At 49.8% G+C, this 21,108-nt stretch overlaps 1 protein-coding gene and 1 non-coding gene across 3 annotated transcripts in view; one reads left to right on the top strand and one right to left on the bottom strand.

The window, feature by feature from the left end:
* Positions 1-21,108, bottom strand: part of OSBPL10 (oxysterol binding protein like 10) — a 380,443-nt gene that overhangs the window by 27,862 nt on the left and 331,473 nt on the right. For both annotated transcript variants that reach the window (XM_058290903.2, XM_058290904.2), the window contains one exon: positions 9,966-10,115. In XM_058290903.2, coding sequence (XP_058146886.1) covers positions 9,966-10,115 — 150 coding nt within the window. The remainder of the gene's footprint in view (positions 1-9,965; positions 10,116-21,108) is intronic.
* Positions 7,593-7,699, top strand: LOC111762609 (U6 spliceosomal RNA). Its single transcript, XR_002795689.1, has one exon. It is a non-coding gene; the product is annotated as a U6 spliceosomal RNA (small nuclear RNA).

Raw genomic sequence — 21,108 nt, 5'->3', positions numbered from 1 at the left:
TAAAAATAAAACTCAAAAAATAATTTAAAAATTGGTACATTGCCCTTAAAAAAAAAATACCACTGCCATGAAAAAGACAAAAAGGAGGGTAGCTTTTCTAGATTAAAGACTGGAGGAACATGGTAACCAAACATAATATAATTTGTACTGTATTATGGATTTCGGAAAAGGAAAGTGGCTATAAAGGACGTTAGGGATAATTTGAGAAAATGTTACCATGAGCAGGTTATGAGATAACAGTGTTATGTCAATGTTAAATTTTCTGGCTGTGATAAATGCATTTCTGTGTGGGAGAATGTCCATATTCTCAGGAGATTCTCACTGAGACTTGGGGAGAACTGTGATGAAGTACTCTCAAATGGTTCATCAAAAAATAAGCATTTATTATATACTCATGTGGATGTGTGGGACTGTAGAGGAGAAAAAATAGAGAAACAGAAGGAAGGAGAGGACAAGTAGGAAAGAAGGAAATTGAGAGAAGGAGGGAAAGAGAAGACAGGCAAAATGTTAATAACTGACTAATAGAATATATGAGAATTCGTCAGACTACTCTTGCAACTTTAATATAGCTTAGAAAGTACTCAAAAGAAAAGTTGGAAGAGAAAAGAAAAAAAAGCCTCTAGTGGAGTCACAGTACATGAGAACTAATCAATTTTCAAAGACAACCCTCCTGAAATTGCACACTCAGGGAATATGAGCTCCCAGCCTTCAGCAAGTCCAAACCACTAGGTATGTATTTTGCACTTTAAAATGATGCTGTGGCTTTGTCAGAGCTGGAGAAACTAAGTGGGCGACCTGGAAAGCTGGAGGAGAATGGGTTCGGGTAGAATTACTATTTCCTCTTTCATCTCTTGGTGGTACCTCCTGTTGGTGTCAGTACAAGAATACTAAATCGATGACTTTGAAAACCGCCTCCCAGAACCCTCTGGGTGAGATGTCACATTTTCCATTAAAGCGGATTTCCTGGTCTGGTTGGGGCCCCTTCCTTTCTTTAACACACTTTCCCTGGCCTTCCCTCTGCCCCTTTTTCTTTTCTTTTTCGCCATGTTTGTTTGTTTTTTTAGTTTTTTGGTGCATTTGCAAAGAAGCCACTACATCCTCTGCTATCTGGGCAGTGGGTGCTGGAGACGCAGAGCTGGGAAGCGTGAGCTCTAATTGGCCTGTCTGCTTGCGACAGCGGGATGAGTGATGGCCCAGCTGTTCAGACTGATGGCATCCAAATGGCCAGAAATTGCTACAGCAGATTTATCGAGCCATCAGTAAGGTCTGCCTTTTCTCCCATTAAAACAATTAAGATAATGAACTACTCTGGGGGAAAGAAAGAAAAAGGGGGGGGGGGGGGCGGCCTTTGCTAGGGACTCAGAGAATGCTTAATTATATTCAAAGTTACATCAATCTAGAGGCAAACAACTAATCTTCCAGGGGCGCTCCTAGAATAAACGATCACCCCAGCAAGGGGGGGTGAAGGACACCCGGAAAGAGTGATGGCTCCCTCCCCCAATGGGGCAGGACGCTGCAAAGGGAGGCTCGGTTTTCTCCAAAGAAACATCAATTAACTTAACCTGGGGACCATCCACGTAATCCTCGAACTGGCGCGCCCATCCGGTGCCAACAAGCAGGGGCTGAAACATTCACCTGGGTTAATTGAGAGACCACTTTAAGTACATCAGGCACAGGACACAAAATCCTGACCTTATAAAGCAAAGCGCAGATAATTTACACGGCCAGAAGTTTCTTTACTTAGCAAACGGGGGGCGGTCCCTGGCCTTCCTGAAAGCACCAGGTCCCTACCAGCGCACGGCAAAGACACATTACATTTTTTGGGGGGAGGTGGAATCAAAAAGGGTTGGAAATAACATTTTTTAATCCTCCAAGAAGATATGTACTACACAGTGCTAGATACAGCCCCCTTGAAATGAAGGCCAGTGTTCCCTTGGTCATAGGCCTCTGTTTGCAGAAGGGACTCAGAAGTGGTGAGCTGAAGTTCACCTCTCGGTGCTACGAGACTGTGAACTTGGGCAAGTTCATCTCTCCAAGACTCAATTCCTCCAGCTGTAAAATGGGAATAATAAAACCGACCACCAAAGTTACGGTATTAAAAGTGAGCACTCAATTCGCCCAGAGCCCAGCACATAGTAAAGGCTCATTAAACACTGGCGGGTGTTATAATCGGGGATCCCAGTCCTCACTGGGAGAAACCAGGGAGGGACGATGGGAACGAGACCCAAACTTGTCGCATAATAGTTGAACGACCAAGTTGGCGACCAAAAGAAAATTTCCCAGCGACCAGACCAAACACCCAGCCATCTCTGATGTTTCTGAAACAAAGCAATTTCGATAGATGCTCAGAGAAAAAGGAGAAATAGTTGTTAGAGAAAAAGAAATTAAGAAGATTATTTTAAGGCCATATGAACGGGTTTAAATTTAAGCCATTTCTAGAGCTCGAGGCAGGCACAGTGCTTCGGGGCTCACGTACGCTATCTTGTGTGATCGTCTCAGGAGCCTATGAGCAGGTAAAATTATTCCATTTTACAGGTGAGAAAATTAAGGCCGGGAGAGGTTTCATAAGTTACAGGCGGTTAAATACGCAGGACAGCTGGAACGTAAACCAGCTCTGGCCGAGGTGGCCCGCAGGGGCCTGAAGAAACAGCATCACTTGGTTTGACTCTTTCTGGAAGGATGGGATTGATGAGCTGCTGACAGCACAGGAAGGGAGCAGGGAGCTCATCACGGCTGCCCCTCGAGGTACAAATTTAGACAGAAAACAAGACCGTCACTATGCTCTCCTAGGAGAGAGCAGGCCTTGCCTAACAGCAAATTAAAAACAAGACTTGGGAGGAAGAGGAGCTCAAGGCTTCGGGAAAAGGGAAATGAAGCAATGCTGGGAAATGCGGGTACCCTGGACATCCATGGCTCTGCCGAGTTGGCCCATTTCCAGGATAAACCCAGCGCCCTTTGACCCTCTGACCTGTTTCATAAAAATAGCCCCCCTATGGAAGGAGCTCACCATAGCAACGTGAATCTTTGCCTATTCTGATGGACCTTGGACATTTACCCAAAGAAAAGAATTCAATCAAATGAAAAGAGCTGGATGCCCAAAAAGACGGTCATATCACTGCTTGTAACATACTAACTTGACCGTTCAAACTTCCTTCTGTTGAGAAAGGAAATGGCAATACAGTGAGTTGGTGGAATGTTATATATCATTGAAGTGTCACTGGTGATGATATTCTTTCCTTAAACCCAGAGGCAAGAACATAGATGTTCACTGTAGGTTGACTCTCTATACCAGGGGTCAGCAAACCACAATCCATGAGCCAAATCTCCCCATTTACAAATAAAGTTTTACTGGCACACACCTGCACCCACTCTTGTCCACACTGCCTGTAGCCACTTTTGGGATACAGGGGCAGAGTGGAAGAGCTGTGGCAGAAACCGTAGGGCCCCAAAAGCCCAAAATAACAAAAATTAATAAAAAGTTGGCCAGCCCCTGTGCTATGCCATTCAGATATCCTATCATCATTTCTGTCTGTTCAATATTTAATTTTAGGCGGCAGACTTGGCCCAGTGGTTAGGGCATCCATCTACCACATGGGAGGTCCGTGGTTCAAACCCCGGGCCTCCTTGACCCGTGTGCAGCTGATCCATGCGCAGTGCTGATGTGCGCAAGGAGTGCCCTGCCATGCAGGGGTGTCCCCCGCTTAGGGGAGCCCCACACGCAAGGAGTGCGCCCCGTAAGGAGAGCCGCCCACGTGAAAGAAAGTGCAGCCTGCCCAGGAATGGTGCCACACACATGGAGAGCTGACACAACAAGATGACACAACAAAAAGAAACACAGATTCCCGTGCCGCTGACAACAACAGAAGCGGACAAAGAAGACGCAGCAAATAGACACAGAGAACAGACAACGGCGGGGGAGGGGAAATAAATAAATTAATTAATTAATTTAATTTTAAATCAGTTTTAATTAAATAAACAGCTTTGGTGGACATTTCTATGTAGCCAACGCTTTTGAAAAAATGGAGATCCATTTATAAGGCCTTAGCAAGAGTCGAGGTTACCAGTTTCACCCCGTATCTGCTAGACGTAATGCACAGCTACTATTTTTGTTGCTGATTTAGAAAATACAAAACAGTGTCAAGGCCACTATTTTTGCATTTCTTTACAATTTAAACCATTTTCTAAGAATCAGAGAAACGAAAGAATGATCTCAGCTGGCTTCTCTCTCAAAATATGAACCTTGTCTAGACTCTCCTTGGCTGATGGGGTAAAGATTGGCTAGCTTGGGGTTAGGGGCCACATCACCCCGGGACTGCCCAATCCACCTCTTGCCTCGCACTCGGCGTAACCACCCTGAATATTTTCCACCCACTCTCTGGAATCAGCTGTGCCCTCAAGAAGGGCTCAGACTAAGTCTGGCTCATTTCCCACCAAAGCCAACTTTAAGCTGCAAGGTCTGCCCTGTGCTGCCTTGCTAGAGAGGAACAAGACGGGAGAGGACGATGCCAAGACTCCTGCACTTGAACATCACTGGCAAGGACGGTCCCCTCTCGCCTCCCAACAGCTGCCCCAGGTCCCCAGACCCTATTTGTCGATGGTGCTTGGGGCCCGTCATGCCCCAATCTAAATCCCCAGCATCTACGGAGTGAAGGTAAAGGATTATTTTTTAAAGTGTAAATACAAAAATAACTACTGTCCCCCATTTGCTTTGTCCAAATCACTCCTTCCAGCTCGGCCTTGCTTCTTTAAAAAGTGATGGCCCCTAAAACCAGATCTATTGTTGAAACTATTTGTTGAAAATCAAGCACGTCTGACCTATAAACAACTTGGGGGTGCTTCTTTGCCGGGCCCCTGACCCACTTCTGATTTCTAAGAGGAGGCTGCCAAAACGTAGAGGGCTGCTGTTTGCCTTTGTGCTCTGCGAGTCACCCACCTTCACAGGGGGCCAGCAGGTTGGGGTTTCCTTCCACAGCCCATTCCCAACTCTTTTCTCTAAGCCGGGGTCATCGCTTGTATGTAAACACAAGAAATGTCTTATAACAGTGGACAAAGAGGTGAATCACCTGAATCTATGACCTTGGCATTCTGGCCAAGTCCCCCGAGGAATCTATATAATTTCAAACAGGCACACCTAGACCTTATCATTACGGCACTACCACCCTCCACAACCTCAAGTTCAAGCAGGCCACTCTCTGACCATCACCCCTGCATGTCCAGCTCCAACAGTCCTTCAGCCCCACCCAGGCTATGGCCACTGACCGTGTACTGTCCACCCTCCCCCTCCCACATCCAGCTTAGAGGCCATGGCCCAAGGTCACGCTCCCTCTGCCGTCCCTGAGCTCCTCGGCCGCTCTCTCCCTCTAAGGCACCAGGCAAGCCAACCTCAACTCTGGTGGAATCCAGCCCCTCACATTCTCTGTGCCTGAACTTGGCAGCTGGACCTTCCTGGAGAGAGAGAGACAACATGCTGACCAGCTCCCCTTTAAATCTGAGACCTAGAAACCCAAAGTGGGGGTGCGCGGCAATCCTTCAAAGTTCTTCACCTTCTCCCAGAGACAGTAGCTCATTTCCTCGCTTCTCCTCCCTCCCCACATCTCTAATGTCCCTTTTCTCTTTGTCACTCCCAGCTGATCACCTTGCTTGTTTTTACTTACTAGGAAAAATCGCAGTTGCCCACAGAGAACGCTGACATGATAATTGTAACAGCAAACACTTACTAGCCTTTACTCTGTGCCAGGCACTCTTCTGAGTCCTCTGCACACATCACTGTACATGTATTTAGAGCAACCCTTTGAAGGAGGTACAATTATTGTCCCTACTTTGAAGATGGGGAAATGGAGGCACTTGGAGGTAAAGGTGCTCACAGTAGCTCAGCTGGGCTGCGGTCCAGCCAACCCGACACAGCATGGCCAGTCCCCAGGCAGGGGCACTCTTCCATCCACCTGCCCTCCTTATCAGTGGACGGGCTGTCCTACCTAAGGCCAAGCCCCCTCCCCATCCCCTCTCCCCTCCCCAAGGCTTAGTTCCTAAGTTATCTCCTTCGTCTCTCCAGCGGCATCTGTGCCCCTGCTCCCCTAATCATTCCCAACATTCAAACATCTTAAAACCAACTCCTCTTAATTCCAGATTCCGCCCAGTTTCCTACTCCCCTTTTGTAATCAGCACTCCTTGAAAACACCAGTCTCCTCTTTTCTTCCCATTCTCCCTTGAGCCCACTCCAATCAGACTCTGGCAAAACCAACTCCAATGGTCCATCCACCAGCTCCATCTTACCTCAGCAGCTCTTCAACCACAGCAGAGGTGGGAGGGAGAGAGGACCAGCTGAACACTCTGTGGGCCCAGCGCAAGATGCAAACCCAAAGGCCCGTCATTCAGAAAGTATTAGGAATTCTGGGACAAGTGACAACAGAGTGGGAGCCCGGCTCTGCCTGGAGACGGAGTTGAAAACAGCAAGCTGCTGCTCTAGGAGCCCAGCCCGGCTGGTAATGCCTGTGAATGCGGCCAGCCTGGCCACGGCCTCAAAGACACAGTGGCACACTTGTTTTATGGAGAGAGGGACCAGAGCTTCTTCCTTGAGTCCTTGAGGGGAGCCAGGAAGGTCTAGCCTGCTCCTAGGACAGCCCCACTCAGGCTAAGTTCTCCCAGTGTCAATGTAGCGCAAGCTCCACTTAAGTGACATGGACACGAGCCAAGACAAGAAATGGAGACGTGACGAGAGAGAGACAGACCTTTCTTGACGCAGGGCAATAGAAAACAAGAAACCCTGGGGGATAAGGCAAGGTTCACATCCTCCTCACACAAGTATTTCAGCTTGTCAAAGTTTCCGTTGGTTTTGTAATAACAGCTTCTACCCAGTAAGCTACAAAACCACGGGCTGGAGAAGTTTTCCTTTCAGGTACCCAACTGGGTCTCGGGTAAAGGCAACGTTTGCTGTTTTAGGAACAGATTGTGGTTCCAGAAATACAAAACAATGACATCCTAGTAAAATAATAATAAGTAGGAAATGCAGCCTTCTAATGTTTTACTTTAAAACAAGAAAGCAGTAATGTGAAATCTCTGAGCACTTCAACTGCTATAAGTCAGTGGTCTTAGCATTTTACTCTGCCTTCACATGTGATCTAATTGTAGTGACTCTTCCAGTCCCTCTTCCAGATCATCAATGATTCTAGGCCAAGGTTTTACAGCAGTTTTTTAATAGCGTCATCTACAATAAGAATATATTTTACCTCGTGGCCAGGCAGATATGTATCAACAGAACTAAAATAAAAGTTTCATGCGCAATACACTCTGATATTTTCTTTTCTGTCATATTTTACTTCAGCTCTTAAAATGCTTGTCTATCCCATTAAATTGGTTTTACAACCCACTAATGAGTTGTGACCCCAACTTTGGGAACACTGAGTTTAGGTCAAACCGGCACACATTTTTACCCAAACCCCATCTATCAGACCTTAAATCAAGCTGCATATGAGTTAAGTTGAAGCAATGTGCAAGAATAAAACATGACAGTTTTTAAACAGCCAAACATGTAAATAAATGGTTGCTCTGGCAGAAAAGAGATGAGATGTACACAGATAGAAGAAATGAAGGGGGTACTCGCTTCGGCAGCACATATACTAAAATCGTAATGCTACAGAGAAGATCAGTGTGGCCCCTGAGCAAGGATGACACACAAATTCACGAAACATTCCATATTTTTAAAAACCTATAAAATTGTGCAGCGCAAAATGTAAACTGTAATGTAAACTGCAGACCCTGGCCAGTAGCAGTGCTGCTATATGTGCTCATCAAGTGTAACAAATGTACCACACTAATGAAGGATGCTGGTAATGGGGAAAGCGCGAGAGGGGAAGAAAACGGGGTATTTTCTTTTTTGATGTAAGTTTTATGTAATCTCAAACTTCTTGAGAAATAAAGGGAAACAAAGACATTCAGGGAAGGCAGCTTGTCTAGAGCAAAACGTTGAGCAGGTCCTCACAGCCTGATGCACAGAGCGGAAAGACGTAGGCGGGGGGCAGATGGCACAGGGAGAGAAGCTTCGGCCTGGCCTCCTCAGGGGTCCTCTCATTGAAGCGGCGCAGTGTCCCAGATCATCGGGAACCTCAGAGTCCAACGCACAGAAGCATTTCAAAGGAAGTGTTTTCCCGACATGTCGAGGCTTCCGTCCCCTAAAAGTGCTCCCGGTGTCCTGTCAGGCCCCCCTCACGTCATCTCTCCTGGCCGCGGCCCTCCCCTCTCTCCCCTGGTCTCTGGCCCAGGCTGAGGTGACTATGTGGAGTCCAGGCCCTTCCCTGCAGCCATGCCAACCCCCGCCCCTAAGGCCGTTGCCACCAGGCCCGGCCTTCCCAGCTCGGACCGTTCCGAGTTCACGCACGTTTTTCCAGCTGGCATTGAGAGTCTAGAACTTGCTCTCACCACACATGCTCCACCCAGGTCAGGCCTCCCTCGCCCTGAGAACCCCTGTTACCACACCACATGGCCAGACCACGCGTGGAGCACTTGGCAGGAGGGATGAAGGAATACCCCCGGGCTTGGCCGTCCCACCGTCCTCTGGTTTCACCCCACCGTCCTGGGGGCCTCATGATCTGAATGACTGTGACAAGGGGAACAGGTGGGCTGGGCCGCGAAGTCCAGGCTCTTTCCACCGCCCCAGGAGGCCCCCGATGACACCATACAACCTCTTAGCTACGTAGGAAATGGCGCTTCCCGACTTCCTCCAGAACCAAGGCCCTGGCTTCAGGTGGGGGGGCATCCACGGGGGCTCAAGGATAGGATTCTGGGCTCTCTGAAGAGGCTCCTCAGGAAGAATCCTGGCTGAGTTCAGCACCAAGAAGAGTTAGCAGCGTTTCTACAAAGACCAGTGGGCTTGTTTTTTGGCACGCTGACGCTGAGATCTGGATCACCAACAGAGCTGCCTTTGGGAACAAGCTGTTAAAACTACTGCAGGGGAAGCAGCTGTGGCTCAATCGATTGGGCTCCCCTCTACTATATGGGAGGCCGTGGGTTCATGCGGTTCATGTCCCGCATGCTGCGGAGAGCTGCCCAGCCCACAGGTACTGTGGAGAGCCAACTCAGCAAGGTGATGCAACAAAAAAGGGAGACAGGCGAAAACGCAGAAGAGTGCTCAGTAAATGGACACAGAGAGCAGACAGCAAGCAAGCTGCAAGGGGGGAGGGGAAATAAATAAATACAGACACAGAAGAATGCACAGTGAATGGACACAGAGAGCAGACAGCAAGCAAGCTGCAAGGGGGAAGGGGAAATAAAATAAATAATTCAGACACAGAAGAATGCACAGTGAATGGACACAGACAGCAGACAGCACACAAAAAGTCGAAAAGGTGGGGAGGGGATAAAAAATTTAAAAATTTAAAAATTAAAAACTACTGCAGCCAGCCATGTCCATTGGCCACACGCCTGGGTCTACCATTTTCCGGCCACCTGTTTTTTCTCTATGGCCATTGCACCACTGCAGACCTATCTCTATAAGTCACCTTCAAACTGGAACACAGCAGGAAACAAAGAAAGATTCTCTTATCACCTCATCCGCTTTTGCTGAAGCTCCCCTGTCCCCCAAGAACATGGGCTGTTCCAGAGCCAACAAGAGGGTCATATCCTCTGCCACTCACCTCCCTCATACAGCCCTGAGCAGGCGGAAGCTTCCGAAACTGTGCTCACTGACCCTTACCAATCCTGCAACCCTGATTGAGGAGGGAAAGAAAAGAACATTCTGGCAAGGTTTCTTCATCCTGAGAATCACAGGCAAGGCTCTCCTCTCAGAGCATGAACCTGTACACAGAAATATCTCTTCAAATGGTCCATCCGCACTCAGGAGCTGGGCTGGTCAGCCCCCCACCCTCCTTTCCCCATCTCCCCATAGCGACAGGAATGCAAACAGGGGAGGCGTGTGCGTGGAACAAGCACCCCCAAAATAACTGGCGGAAAGCTGGGTGATGTCCGCCTACCTTGGTCAAATCCATGCCGAGCTTGAGTTGAGAGATGAGATGGAGAATGACGCTACGCTGGTCCTCCAGGACACCCAGTTCCGTCTCTTCCTTCTCTTCGGTATCAGTTTTCTCATCTTCGGACAAAACCAGTTCAGAGCCTGAGGTGGGCTAAAACAAAAGCACGGATGAGAATCACCAGCGGGCCGAGCCGATGGCAGAGGATGGGCAAGCGCGCAGGTGCCCGGCCACGCCAGGTGCGGCGGGGAGCCTGGCAAACCAGTGCTACTCTCCACGGGGCGGAGGGCGCGTGTCTTTGGGGGGCAAACCCCATGCCTTAGCGGCGGACCTCCTCGCTCACTTTCCCCATCACCCCCCCCATTAGGGAACTTCCTACTTTTATTGACTAAAAAGTTCCCTGCTCTTCAAAAAACTGACCGGGTGTACAGGTGCAATCCCCCACTCCCCACCTATTTCCAAACACCTCCTATTAATTGGTACCATTGAGGACACCTTGGATCGAATGTAAAATTAGCTACAAACAAGGAATTACCATGAGAACACAAAATAAATGTAAAAATAAGGAATTACCTTATTTGGGGGAACACTGACACTGAGGCTACTTCTACACACATTACTTACTAACCTTACCGCGAGTGGAAGAAAAGTCTGTGTTGGCATTAATTTAGGAAAGAAGACGAAAAGGAAAACTGAAGAAAAACCGCTCAGATTTTCCTATAACGCTGGCATTTCGGCTGCCCCACAGAGCCCGCTTTCCTTGATGCAAGTTTATTCATTCAACTGCCGGATTCCAGGTTTTCATACCACCGTTTTTAAAAACCAGCAGGCAAATGAATAAAATGTGCCAAGGGGGATTACTGTGCACGAAATTTCCCAAAATCTTAAGTATCAAGGATTCTGGCGACAATGTAAAGTTGTCCTCAGAATTCTGTTGAGAGAAGGACTAGCACTCCACGTTTACCCAGGTTCTCACAGGACCTGTCTACGTGGCAGCAAAAGTGCGCGACACAAAATAGTATACAGTTGTTTCCCGTGACCTCTGACAGGTCAGATAACGAACCACAGCAGCCAGAAACACAGTGGAAGCATAAGCTAGTGTAAGGTATAAGCTGACTTGTCCAGATGTCCTCGCAAAACTAATGGCTGATAAATCTCAGCCAACAGGACCATATCATCACGTCTAAGGGCACTTCTAACCTGCAAAGGTCATCCTGGGGCTGGAGGTCTTTGGAAATGGCAGGCCGTTCCTTACCGACATGCCCAAGAGAGGCAAACACGGCGCTCCTTTCCCACGTGTCTCACATCAGCCTAGGGGAGGCATTCTCTCCTTTTAAATAGCCATTTCCCATAGACAAACTCCCAAATTCTTCCCCATCTCATCCGGGTAACCCGATTCTAGACGGGTGATTGGAAGGCTTCGGGGAAGCCCTGAGGATGTTCTCCCGGCCCAAGAGTCAAGCTTTCTTCCTTCGTGGGCTCGGTCCTCCAGCCTCATTGCAATGTGTATTATCTGACCTCCTCAGCAAGTTGCTTTGCCGGAATATCCTGAAATGACTCTGAAATTCTTACCCCATCCTCTTCCAGGGAAGAATAACCAGAGGAACAGTCCAGAAGCTAGGAGCAGCCCTGATTCTACTTGGCCTCGCTGGCACCCCTCACCCACGGCCCACCCCACCCCATCTGTTCCGCTCTAGCGCTTGCCGCCGCCGAGTGGTTAAAGCCAGGATTTGCAGGGCCACCCTTGCACCTGCCTGCCCTCCTGACTCCCCCTTGCTCCTTCCCCTCTTCTGAACTTCAGGGCAGTTTCAAAGTGGGTGGCTGGCTCAGCTCACTGTGAACTTGCATCTCCCATCGGATGTCACCGAGATGGGAGAACTTGGACCCAAGTCCCTGCCAACGGCAGGGTGGCTGCTGCCGCTATTTCCTTGGTGGCAACCCGGTGGGCGCAAATCTGTACTAGCCGAGTTGGTCCCAAGCCACGGGTGACTGCAGGGGAGGAGAGGGCAATGCCTGGACGTTCTGCTTCTGGGGGAAGTAGGAAAACGAGGAGCAAGTTCAATCAAGCCACCATCCTAACCTTGGGGTCCAAAGTTCCCAAAAATATCCCACCCAATTCCTGCTGCCTGACATGAGTTGTTCTCGCACAGTACTGACAGCAAACTGAACAACGACGTGGCTCAAGGGGGGCTGCGATAAGCTCTATGCAGCAAAGAATGAGTCCTCCTTCTGAAGATGGGTTCCCCGTTTGCCCAGGAGCCAGCGCTCAGGGACACCACCTTCCTTCCCAGCCACTGCCAGGCTTGGCATGCCACGTGCTTACCCACCACCCAGGCCCCTACCTCCACCCGCAGCCTGTGTTACCCCAAAAAGTAAAGCTTGTCCCGCCTTCCGCAGCCAGGAAGACGTCCGCGCTCTACGGCCACGTAACTGAGTACCCACGTCCACGGGAGCACCAGCCTTTCCAGGGCTCCGCGCCTGGAACCAGCACCCAGGCCCTGCCCTGGTCATTCCTCTCCCAGCCACTGGCTCCAGCAGTGCCCTGCGGGCAGAGCTCGGGGCAGGCGCTCCTGGGCACCCTGAAGTCCTGCCAAGTTGGAAGAAAGGTCCTGGGGAGCCCTGCTGGCGCCCCTCTCGTTGGCACAAAGCCCCAACGACCAAACTGTGCCCTGGGCTCGAGCAAGGATCCCGCGCTGTTTTTCCGTCTCTCGCAGTTTCGGAGAACCTGCCCTTTTATTTACAGTCTGATTTCTAAGTTGCTATTCTTCTTCTCCCCAGACTCCAGGAAATAATTTATGCTGGTCAGGGTAAAAGTGAAAAAAAAAACAACCAGAAAATAAAAGGCCACTTCATTCAGCTCGCAGTTAGTCTTGGAAGACATGCCCGCTCCTACCACAGAGGAGCTCAGCCCCCGAGCGGGAGGCCACCACCGAGGACACAGGGGTAGAAGGCAGGAGTGCTTCAAAGGTCAACCCCGTCTGCAGAAGGTCAGGTAGCAATGGAAGTATAACACTGCCGCCACCCACAGAGCACCCGCCCTGAGAGGTTTGCGGGGTTTCCAGAAGCAGCTTTGATGGCATGTTAAGGACAGAAGAGCTTTTTCTCTTTTAGGGCCATGGGTTGGTCAACTCTGCCGCTCTGATGTGAAATCCAGCGATACTGGTCACCCCGCCTGGCCCTAAGTGCTAGTCTCCATAACCAGGGCCAGGTGCCCTCGCGCTCTCCGAAGTCCTGCTTCTCCCCTGGGTGCGCCCGGGCGAGCCCACGGCCTGCAGCCATCGGGGACGTTTGCTTGTAAAGCAATAACCACTACCTGGAGGTGATTGAAGGTGAAAGAACAGTGCTTCTCCGTCTCTAAGGAAAATCGCAAGTGAGAAATACTTTCATAGTCTGCTGAGAAAGCTCTTAAGATGTACACAAGAAGAATCTGCAGGGCCCTCGTGTCCCAGGGAACCCTGCAAATGAGCCAGCCCCACCCTAAGAGTGAACAGAGTCTTGAAGAAAAGATGGAATCAGAATATGCTTTATAGAGAGCAGGATGCTTTGGAAAAATGAGATTTTGAATAAAACCAAAAATTATGACGCAGTATTCCTACGACTGGAGCACCTCTGGCTCGGTGGTGCTACAAACCTCAAATGGCTCACGCCTGTTAGAAAATGGGGGAAAGTGAAGTGCAAACAGAATGGCAGGACAAAGCCTCAAGGGCAGGCTGGGGCTGAGGAACTTTCCTTAGTGGCTCATCCATGACGTAAGCCCCAGAGAAAGGGTTTCTGACCTGGTCTACACATCCTTAAGATACTCCTTACCAGCCGTGACATTTCATGCAAAAATCGTGGCTGGGCATGTTTCGAGAACTTTCATTGGATTCTTAGAAAAGCCTCTGGAAGACCAAAGAGACTGAAACCATGAATGAAAGAGGTGCTCTTAGTTGGCAAAGTCAGCCACGGCCTCTGCAGATGGGACTACTTCTTTAACACTACACCCTAACAGGGGGTGGCAGCACGTCCCTGAGTCCATGGCCAAGGGCCAAAGCCAGAGGCAAACTCAGGGGGTCAACAGTGTTCTCAATGGGAACACCAGAGGAGCAACATTTAATTTTGCTTTGATCTCTGATTTTTTTTTTTTTCTCAGTACAAATGAAAATTTCAAGCAAGACTGAAATTCCAACTTTTTTTATTCAATACACACATGCAATTGAACCACATACGTGGTTCGGTCCAGGGAAAGAGACATTTTTCTGCAAAGTCCAATCATTTCCCTTTATCCCATGCCTCAAAATCGACAGCCCTTCCCAGAGCCTCACTCAAGTTTTTCCCTTTCCCAGACAGTTTACACCCACTCCATCCCCAGCCATCACAATTATCACTTCCTCCTTGACTGACACTTGGACCTCAGATACCAGTGGCCAAAATAAGGAGGTGATCTACTAACTTCCCCTTTCTTTGTAAACATCTAATCATCGAATGTCTTAACTTAAAGAGCTGAATCTTCCCTGATTAGGCTTGAGGCATTATGGTAGGTCTGTGGTTGCATTACCCAAGATTTTAGGGTGACTTTTGTTGGGGGAGCAGGGAGGTTTTTCCATGCCAGAGCCTGTAAATCATTACAAACATGCAGGTGGGAGGCATTTATTCCATCAAGGATAAGATGGGTTCCTACAGAGACATTTTGCCAAAGGAAATAAACAGGTGTTCTTAACAGGTGTTCTTAAATAGACAATTTCAACAGGAAAACAAAATCCGCCACTGACGTGACCTACAATTGGCCTGAACATCTCCATGACCAAGGACAGTAAATAAAGCCGACTGGAGGACGGACATGAAATCCCCTTCCAGCAGCAGGCACACCGCAGCACCATCATTTCTCAAGCCTGGCAACTTTCCCCACAAGCTGTTGCCTTGGCAAGGAGGCACTGGGGTGGGCTGAGCGTACCAGAAAGCCTCGGTCCCGAATGCCAAGGCTGGACATTAGTCTAGACATTGACTTGATGGGAACATGAGGAAATCAAGGCATGTCCAAAAGAACATCTGGTATTTTGAGGGTCACAGAAAGGTGGGCAGTGGGGGAGAGGAGTCAAAGCACCACTCTCAGATATCCTCAAATGGGAGACAGTTGCCAGGCAAGGTGTCACCGGGATGGCGTCCCTTCTTACGTACCTTATCCCGCGATTCTTCGGAACATGCAATACCATGCGCTCGCAGCCACCAGGGCAAGTACGCTTTGGCTCGCTAGGCAGAAGAAGCTGGCTTGCCAGCAAATGAGAGGTTCTAGAGAAAGTAAGCGGGTGCGCTTGAGGCAAGGACAAGGTTAGGGGACCAGAGAGATTGGAAGAGCAGCCAACAGACGACAAAGATGAGGTGAGTAAAAAGACCCAGTGATTCCACAACAGCTGCAGGGGGATCTGAGTGTCTAAGAGGTACACGTGCCCAAGGACCAACTACTGATCTGCTTTTAATCTGATTCTAGTGATAATGGTCATACTGTCGTGGACGTTTATAAAATCCATGAGACCGAGGACTTAGCCCTTTTATCGCTAGTCATGTCCTCATTTCAATATTTACAAGCATTTGTTAATCAAATTATCCCCATCCCTACTTCATCCTCATAGCATATTTCCCCATTAATAATATTTTACATCCTAAAGGAGACCCAGTTACAGCCGAAGGTCATGGCAACTGGCCTGGCCCCGTGTCCAGCTCTGCCCACACATCAGCAACATCAGCACAGGCAGGGGCGCACGGCGATGGCCAGCAGGCCAGCACATTTCAACTGGCTTTTTTGTCCCTCATTTCTCAACAAGAAACTTCTATTGTGCGCGACTACCGAGTTCAAGGCACCCACGATCACATGCTGGGAAACATTATCTCCCCCGAGGACATACAAGACATAAACAGTTTTGTCCTATGAATGCCAAGTGGCTGCTTCTGATGACCTACTGTCCTTCCCACACTTAGCACGGGCAGGGTCTCTCCTCTGGAAGGGCTTCTCTTGTGCCTGTCTCTAATTCCCCAAAAGCAGGCCATCTCCGCGGGCTGGCGGGGGTCTCGGGTGAATGGACGGACGCTCGCCGCTGGTCAGAGGTCATGCCCAAGAGCTTGGCGTTGCGCACGCATGCCTTTGGACGGTGTCTTGCACAGCCCGCTGCCCTTGGCCCTGACGCGGGGCGGCTGCTGAAGGTTCCTACGCATGCGCTACCCTCGCCGTGGAGCCGCTTCCAGGCCAGGTGACCGACTGCACCGGAGGCCACGACGGTCGGGAGGGCACCTTATCTTGCCATCTGGAGGTAGGTACAACGACGAGGCCACGGCCGGGGAAAGCCGGGGGGAGACACTGGCTCTTCTCCTTGACCGGTCCAAGTACAAGCATGTCCACACAGCAGGCTGATCCCAGCTGCCATCTTGGAGATGCTGGCTGGTTGCCAATGACATCACAATCCTTCGGCCGCCTCCCAGGGGATGCGCTGGCTTTGTTGCTCTAACCACACATACACACACATGTACCACACTTGGCTCTCATAGACTGGAAGGACAGATGCTCTTCCTGAGCAAAAGGGCCGACCTGCAGAAAGGTTAATTTTCAATAAAACAACCCTGGAAGGCAGAAGGCAGTCACTTTGGGGGAAGGGAGGGAGTGGGGGCATTTGTCATCGGTTAAGACAATCAGGAACAATTCTACCAAGAGAATTCAACGGGGATTCCTTTAAAAAGGTTGGAGCGAAGCAGTCGTAGGAGATAGTAGCATCCAACCATTTTCTAATTTCCACATTTCTGCTTAGAAACCAGAGCCTAACTATTTTTAAAGGGAAGGAGAAAGGAAAGAAGTTGAGAAGGAAACCTAAAGGAAATGCAAAAGAAAATGAACAAGGAAGCAGCAGCCGCAAACGAAGGAGTAGGCAATTTTTGCAGGTGTGGATTTCGTAGCAAGTCACTGAGAACACTGACTATCAGCATGCAGGGACTGAGAGGCCACCAGCCAAATTTTTAAGTTCCTTCTGCTCGAAATAAGGGAAAAAGGAGCGGAAGGATGGGCAGCACACATGATGGAGAGGGCCTACTAAGCGCCAGGCACTGCGTGAGGTGCTCTCTAGCATTATCTCAATCAGCAAAGAGTCCAGCCTTTTAAAACCCAATCCCAGACTGAATTAAGAACACGGCCAAGAGCTCAGCGAGACGGTGTTACAGGGTCAAGAGCACGGGCTAACCCGGCCCTAATTCCAGTGTCACGTAAGCAGCACAAACTACGTTCCAAATTCCCAGGAAACTCCTGAGAATTGGGATGAAAGTCCTGACAAGAAAAAGAAAGAGGCCAGGGAAATGGAAAACGCAATCGCCACAGGCTTAGGAGGCAGTGAAGCATACGGAAGACAGCGCTGAGCTCTGCAGAGAGGTAATCCTGGATATAATTCCGAATTATCTTGCTAGGAGCAAGAAGGCTCCGTTTCCTCCCCTTTAAATTGGAGATGGCAGTGCACATACCTGAGAGCACTGTGGAGCGGCGGAGCGAGACAGGGCATGGAGAGCTCTTAGCACCGGCTGGGCAAAGGGGAAATACTTAGGAAACGGAATTCCTCTGTTAGCCTTGGCGCGTCCATGCTGGGGGCACCGTGGCGCCACGGGCACGTGTGCGGAGAAGGCACTGCCAGGCCACTTGCCTCCTCCTAGGTGTGCTGCTCCGCTCCCTCGCCAGCAGCAGCCCCCTCGAAGCTGGAGACCTGCCGAGCCCCAATCCTAGGCCTTCCCCGGCACTTAGGCTGCCGCGGGCACCAGGAAGCAGTTCACGGGAATTCCAAAACACATCCCAACCAGGGTCACGTGCAGATCTGGGAACCACCAGAGACAAGCACAAAGCAGCGAGAGCAGTGAATGTGAGGGGACGTCCCATCCACCCGCCCTAGAAGTCCTGCTGTGGTCTGGAGATCAGAGCAGGAGAGCGCGGGCCGCCCCCGGTGACACAGGGTCTCGAGGTGGCCCAGGCAAGAAGCTTTCTCAAGGACCCGCTCTAGCCTTTCTGGACCTCTAAGAGCAAAATCTATACTTCAAGGCATAAAAGACATTAAAGGGTGGTTGGATGGTAAGCAGCCTGCCAGAGTTTCACATCTGCCACCTCGGTGGCCCACGACTAACAAGGCACCACGTCAGACAGGGACGCTGGAAAGATGCTGAAGAATGGGGCTCTGTGCTCAACAGGCTGGTTGTGGGATGACGGAGCACACAGGTCTTTCTTTTGCCCAGCCCTGGGTCCAAGGGGAGAGTTCCAACCCATCATTTGAGACTTCAGATTTGGTGGAGCCGCCATCCTAACAAGAAATCCCTAAGCACTTTGCACACGCCCATTTCAGCTTTTATCACTGTCCTTTAAAAGTGTGCAATTGCACACTTGTCTTCCCTTAGGCCAGGAATGTCAAATGTCTTTTGGTGGGGAAACACAGATTATTTGGGCCGGGCTACTTACTTAGAGCCCTGCACTGAGATGGACTTAGAGGCACATCCAGGACTGGGGAGAAAAAGTGCTGTGATTGGTTAGAACAACTGGCCAGGAGCTTGGGGGGCTGGTTGTCCTCTAGCCTAACTGGTTCTCCTGGGTGGCGGGAATCCTGCCCAGTTCAGATTTTCATGTCTATAATCCCCAAACACAAAGACTAGTTTACAAGAGGAGTCCAATAAATGGGGAGATGTTGGGTGTGCAAGACAAAATTCAAACAAAATCCAAAGGACAGCTAATCACAAAAGTCAAGCATCTACATGATTCCATTTAGAGAGATGCCCTAGACAGGCAAATCCATAGCAGAAGAAAGTGGCTTCGTGGTTGCCGAAGGCGGGGGGGATAAGGTGGACAGGGGAGTGATGAAGATATTCGAACACTGACTGTGATGATGGTTTCACATACCTGTGCATATCCTAAAACCCCTCAAGTTGTACGCTCTAAATGGGTCAGTTGCATGGTATGCAAATTATCTCTCAACAAAACTGTTATTAAAAATAAAAGGACAGGGAAGCAGATGTGGCTCAAGCGACCGGGCTCCCGTCTAGCATATGGGAGGTCCAAGGTTCGATTCCCAGAGCCTCCTGGTGAAGGAGGGCTGGCCCTCGTGGAGAGCTGGCGCAGCAAGATGACGCAACAAAAAGAGACAAAGAGGAGCGACAATAAGAGACACGGCAGACCAGGGAGCTGAGGTGGCACAAGAGAATGATCACCTCTCTCCCACTCCAGAAGGTCCCAGGATCAGTTCCCTGAGCCACCTAATGAGAAGACAAGCAGACCCAGAACACACAGCGAATGGACACAGAGAGCAGACAGTGAGCACAGAAACAATGAGGAGAGGGAGAAATAAATAAACAAACAGATCTTTAAAAATAAAATAAAAGGACAAACGATGCACAGTCAAATAACAAAGGCCAGCAGGAAGGCCGCGGCCAGGTGGCAGGGACACTTGCGTGGAGGAGTTGGGCTTTAGGCCCCGTCTCATGAAAGAGCAGGGTTCCGGTTAGCGGGAGGTGAGGCGAGTGGGCATCCCAGCAGAAGGGGCAGAGATAGGTTTGGTGCGGGAAGGCGGGCTGAGGCCAGAGGACATGTGGCCTTGACCTGATGACCAGACAGATTCACTCCCTTGGTAATCTCATCGGACCCCATGGCTTTAGGCACAATTTATACACTGGTCACTTAGACACTTCTCTCTCAAGTTCAGTCTTCTCCCCTGAACTCCAGCCTTGGGTGCCCAGCTCCCTCTTAGCCACCTGTGGCAGGCAGGAGTGGCCCCAGAGATGCCCACATCATGGTCCCCGGGGCTACAGTACCTGCAAAAGGGACTGTGCGGGCGTGGTTAAGGGAAGGGCCCCGAGATGTGGGGGTTACCCTGGATTATCCTTGCAGGCTCAATCTGACCGTGAGCTTAAGAACCTTTCCGTGATGGGGTCGGAGGGAGGTGTGACTACGGGAAAGCAGCCAGAGCCACGCACAGCTGCTGGTCTGAAGATGGAGGAGCCCCAAGCCCAGCAATGTGGGCGGCCTTGGAACAATGCACAAGGCGAAGAAACAGATTCTGTCCCCCGACCGCGCCCCCGGAAGGCAGGCAGCCCTGCCAACACCTTGGCTTCAGCCCCCTGAGACCTGGGTTGGACTTCTGACTTAGAAAACTGTAAGATGATAAACAGTAGTCGCTGTTAGGTCTGTGATCATTTGTTACAGCGGCACTAAAAAACGATTACACCATCGAAGGGGCATATCATACTCAACGTGTCCAAAGTGCACAGCCTCGTCCTCTCCATCTCAGACAACGACAGCTCCATCCTTCCATCACTCGTCCAGAAGCCTCGGCACCATCCTTGATGCAGAGCTGTTGCTTACAGTTTACCCCACGTGCCAGCTGTGATGGTCAGGCTACTGTGTCAACTCGGCCAGGTAACGGTGCCCAGCTGTTTGGTCAAGGAAGATCTGGGCTACTCGTAATACAAGGACATTTGGGGGCTTTAGTCACCAGTGACTTTACTGCACAGATAGCTGATGACATCTACATCCGTCAGGGAGATTGTCATCAGCAATGGGGGACACTTTATCCAATCAGTTGAATGCCTTGAAAGGGGAAGTGATTTCAGCATTCAGACAGATTTCCCAGCTCGTGTTTGGATAGCCATCGTCTCCCAGGAACTCACCAAGGACTTTCACTGGACTTTTCATCACAGGTCCTGGTTTGCAGCCTGCCAGCAGAACCTGGACTTGTGCATCCCCATGATCATGTGAGAGACTCATAAATCTCTTTACTATTTACAGGTATCTCCTGTTGATTCTGTTTCCCTAGAGAATCCTGACTAACACACCATCCGTTAGCAAATCCTACAAATCATATCCTGAATCCAATCACTTGTCACAACCTTCACCAGCCTGGCACAAGTCACCATCACTTTTCACCTGATTCCTGCAACAGCTTTCCAAAAGTTCTCCATTATCTATGTCTCCTTACAGTAGTCAAAGGGGAATCTTAAATTGTAAAGCAGATCATCTAACTCCTCTGATCAAAACCCTTCCCACTTCAGAATAGATTTCAAAGACTTTCCTGAGGCCAAAAGAAGAGCTTGCCCTGTTATTTCTCTTCTCTCCCATCACTCTCCCCCTTTTTTACTCTACTCATCCTCTACTAACGACCTTCTG

This window comes from Dasypus novemcinctus, chromosome 31, assembly GCF_030445035.2.
Source record: "Dasypus novemcinctus isolate mDasNov1 chromosome 31, mDasNov1.1.hap2, whole genome shotgun sequence".
NCBI classification, from domain to species: Eukaryota; Metazoa; Chordata; class Mammalia; order Cingulata; family Dasypodidae; genus Dasypus; species Dasypus novemcinctus.
Note: the sequence above shows the minus strand (reverse complement) of the source record. Positions and strands in the feature narration are given on the sequence as shown.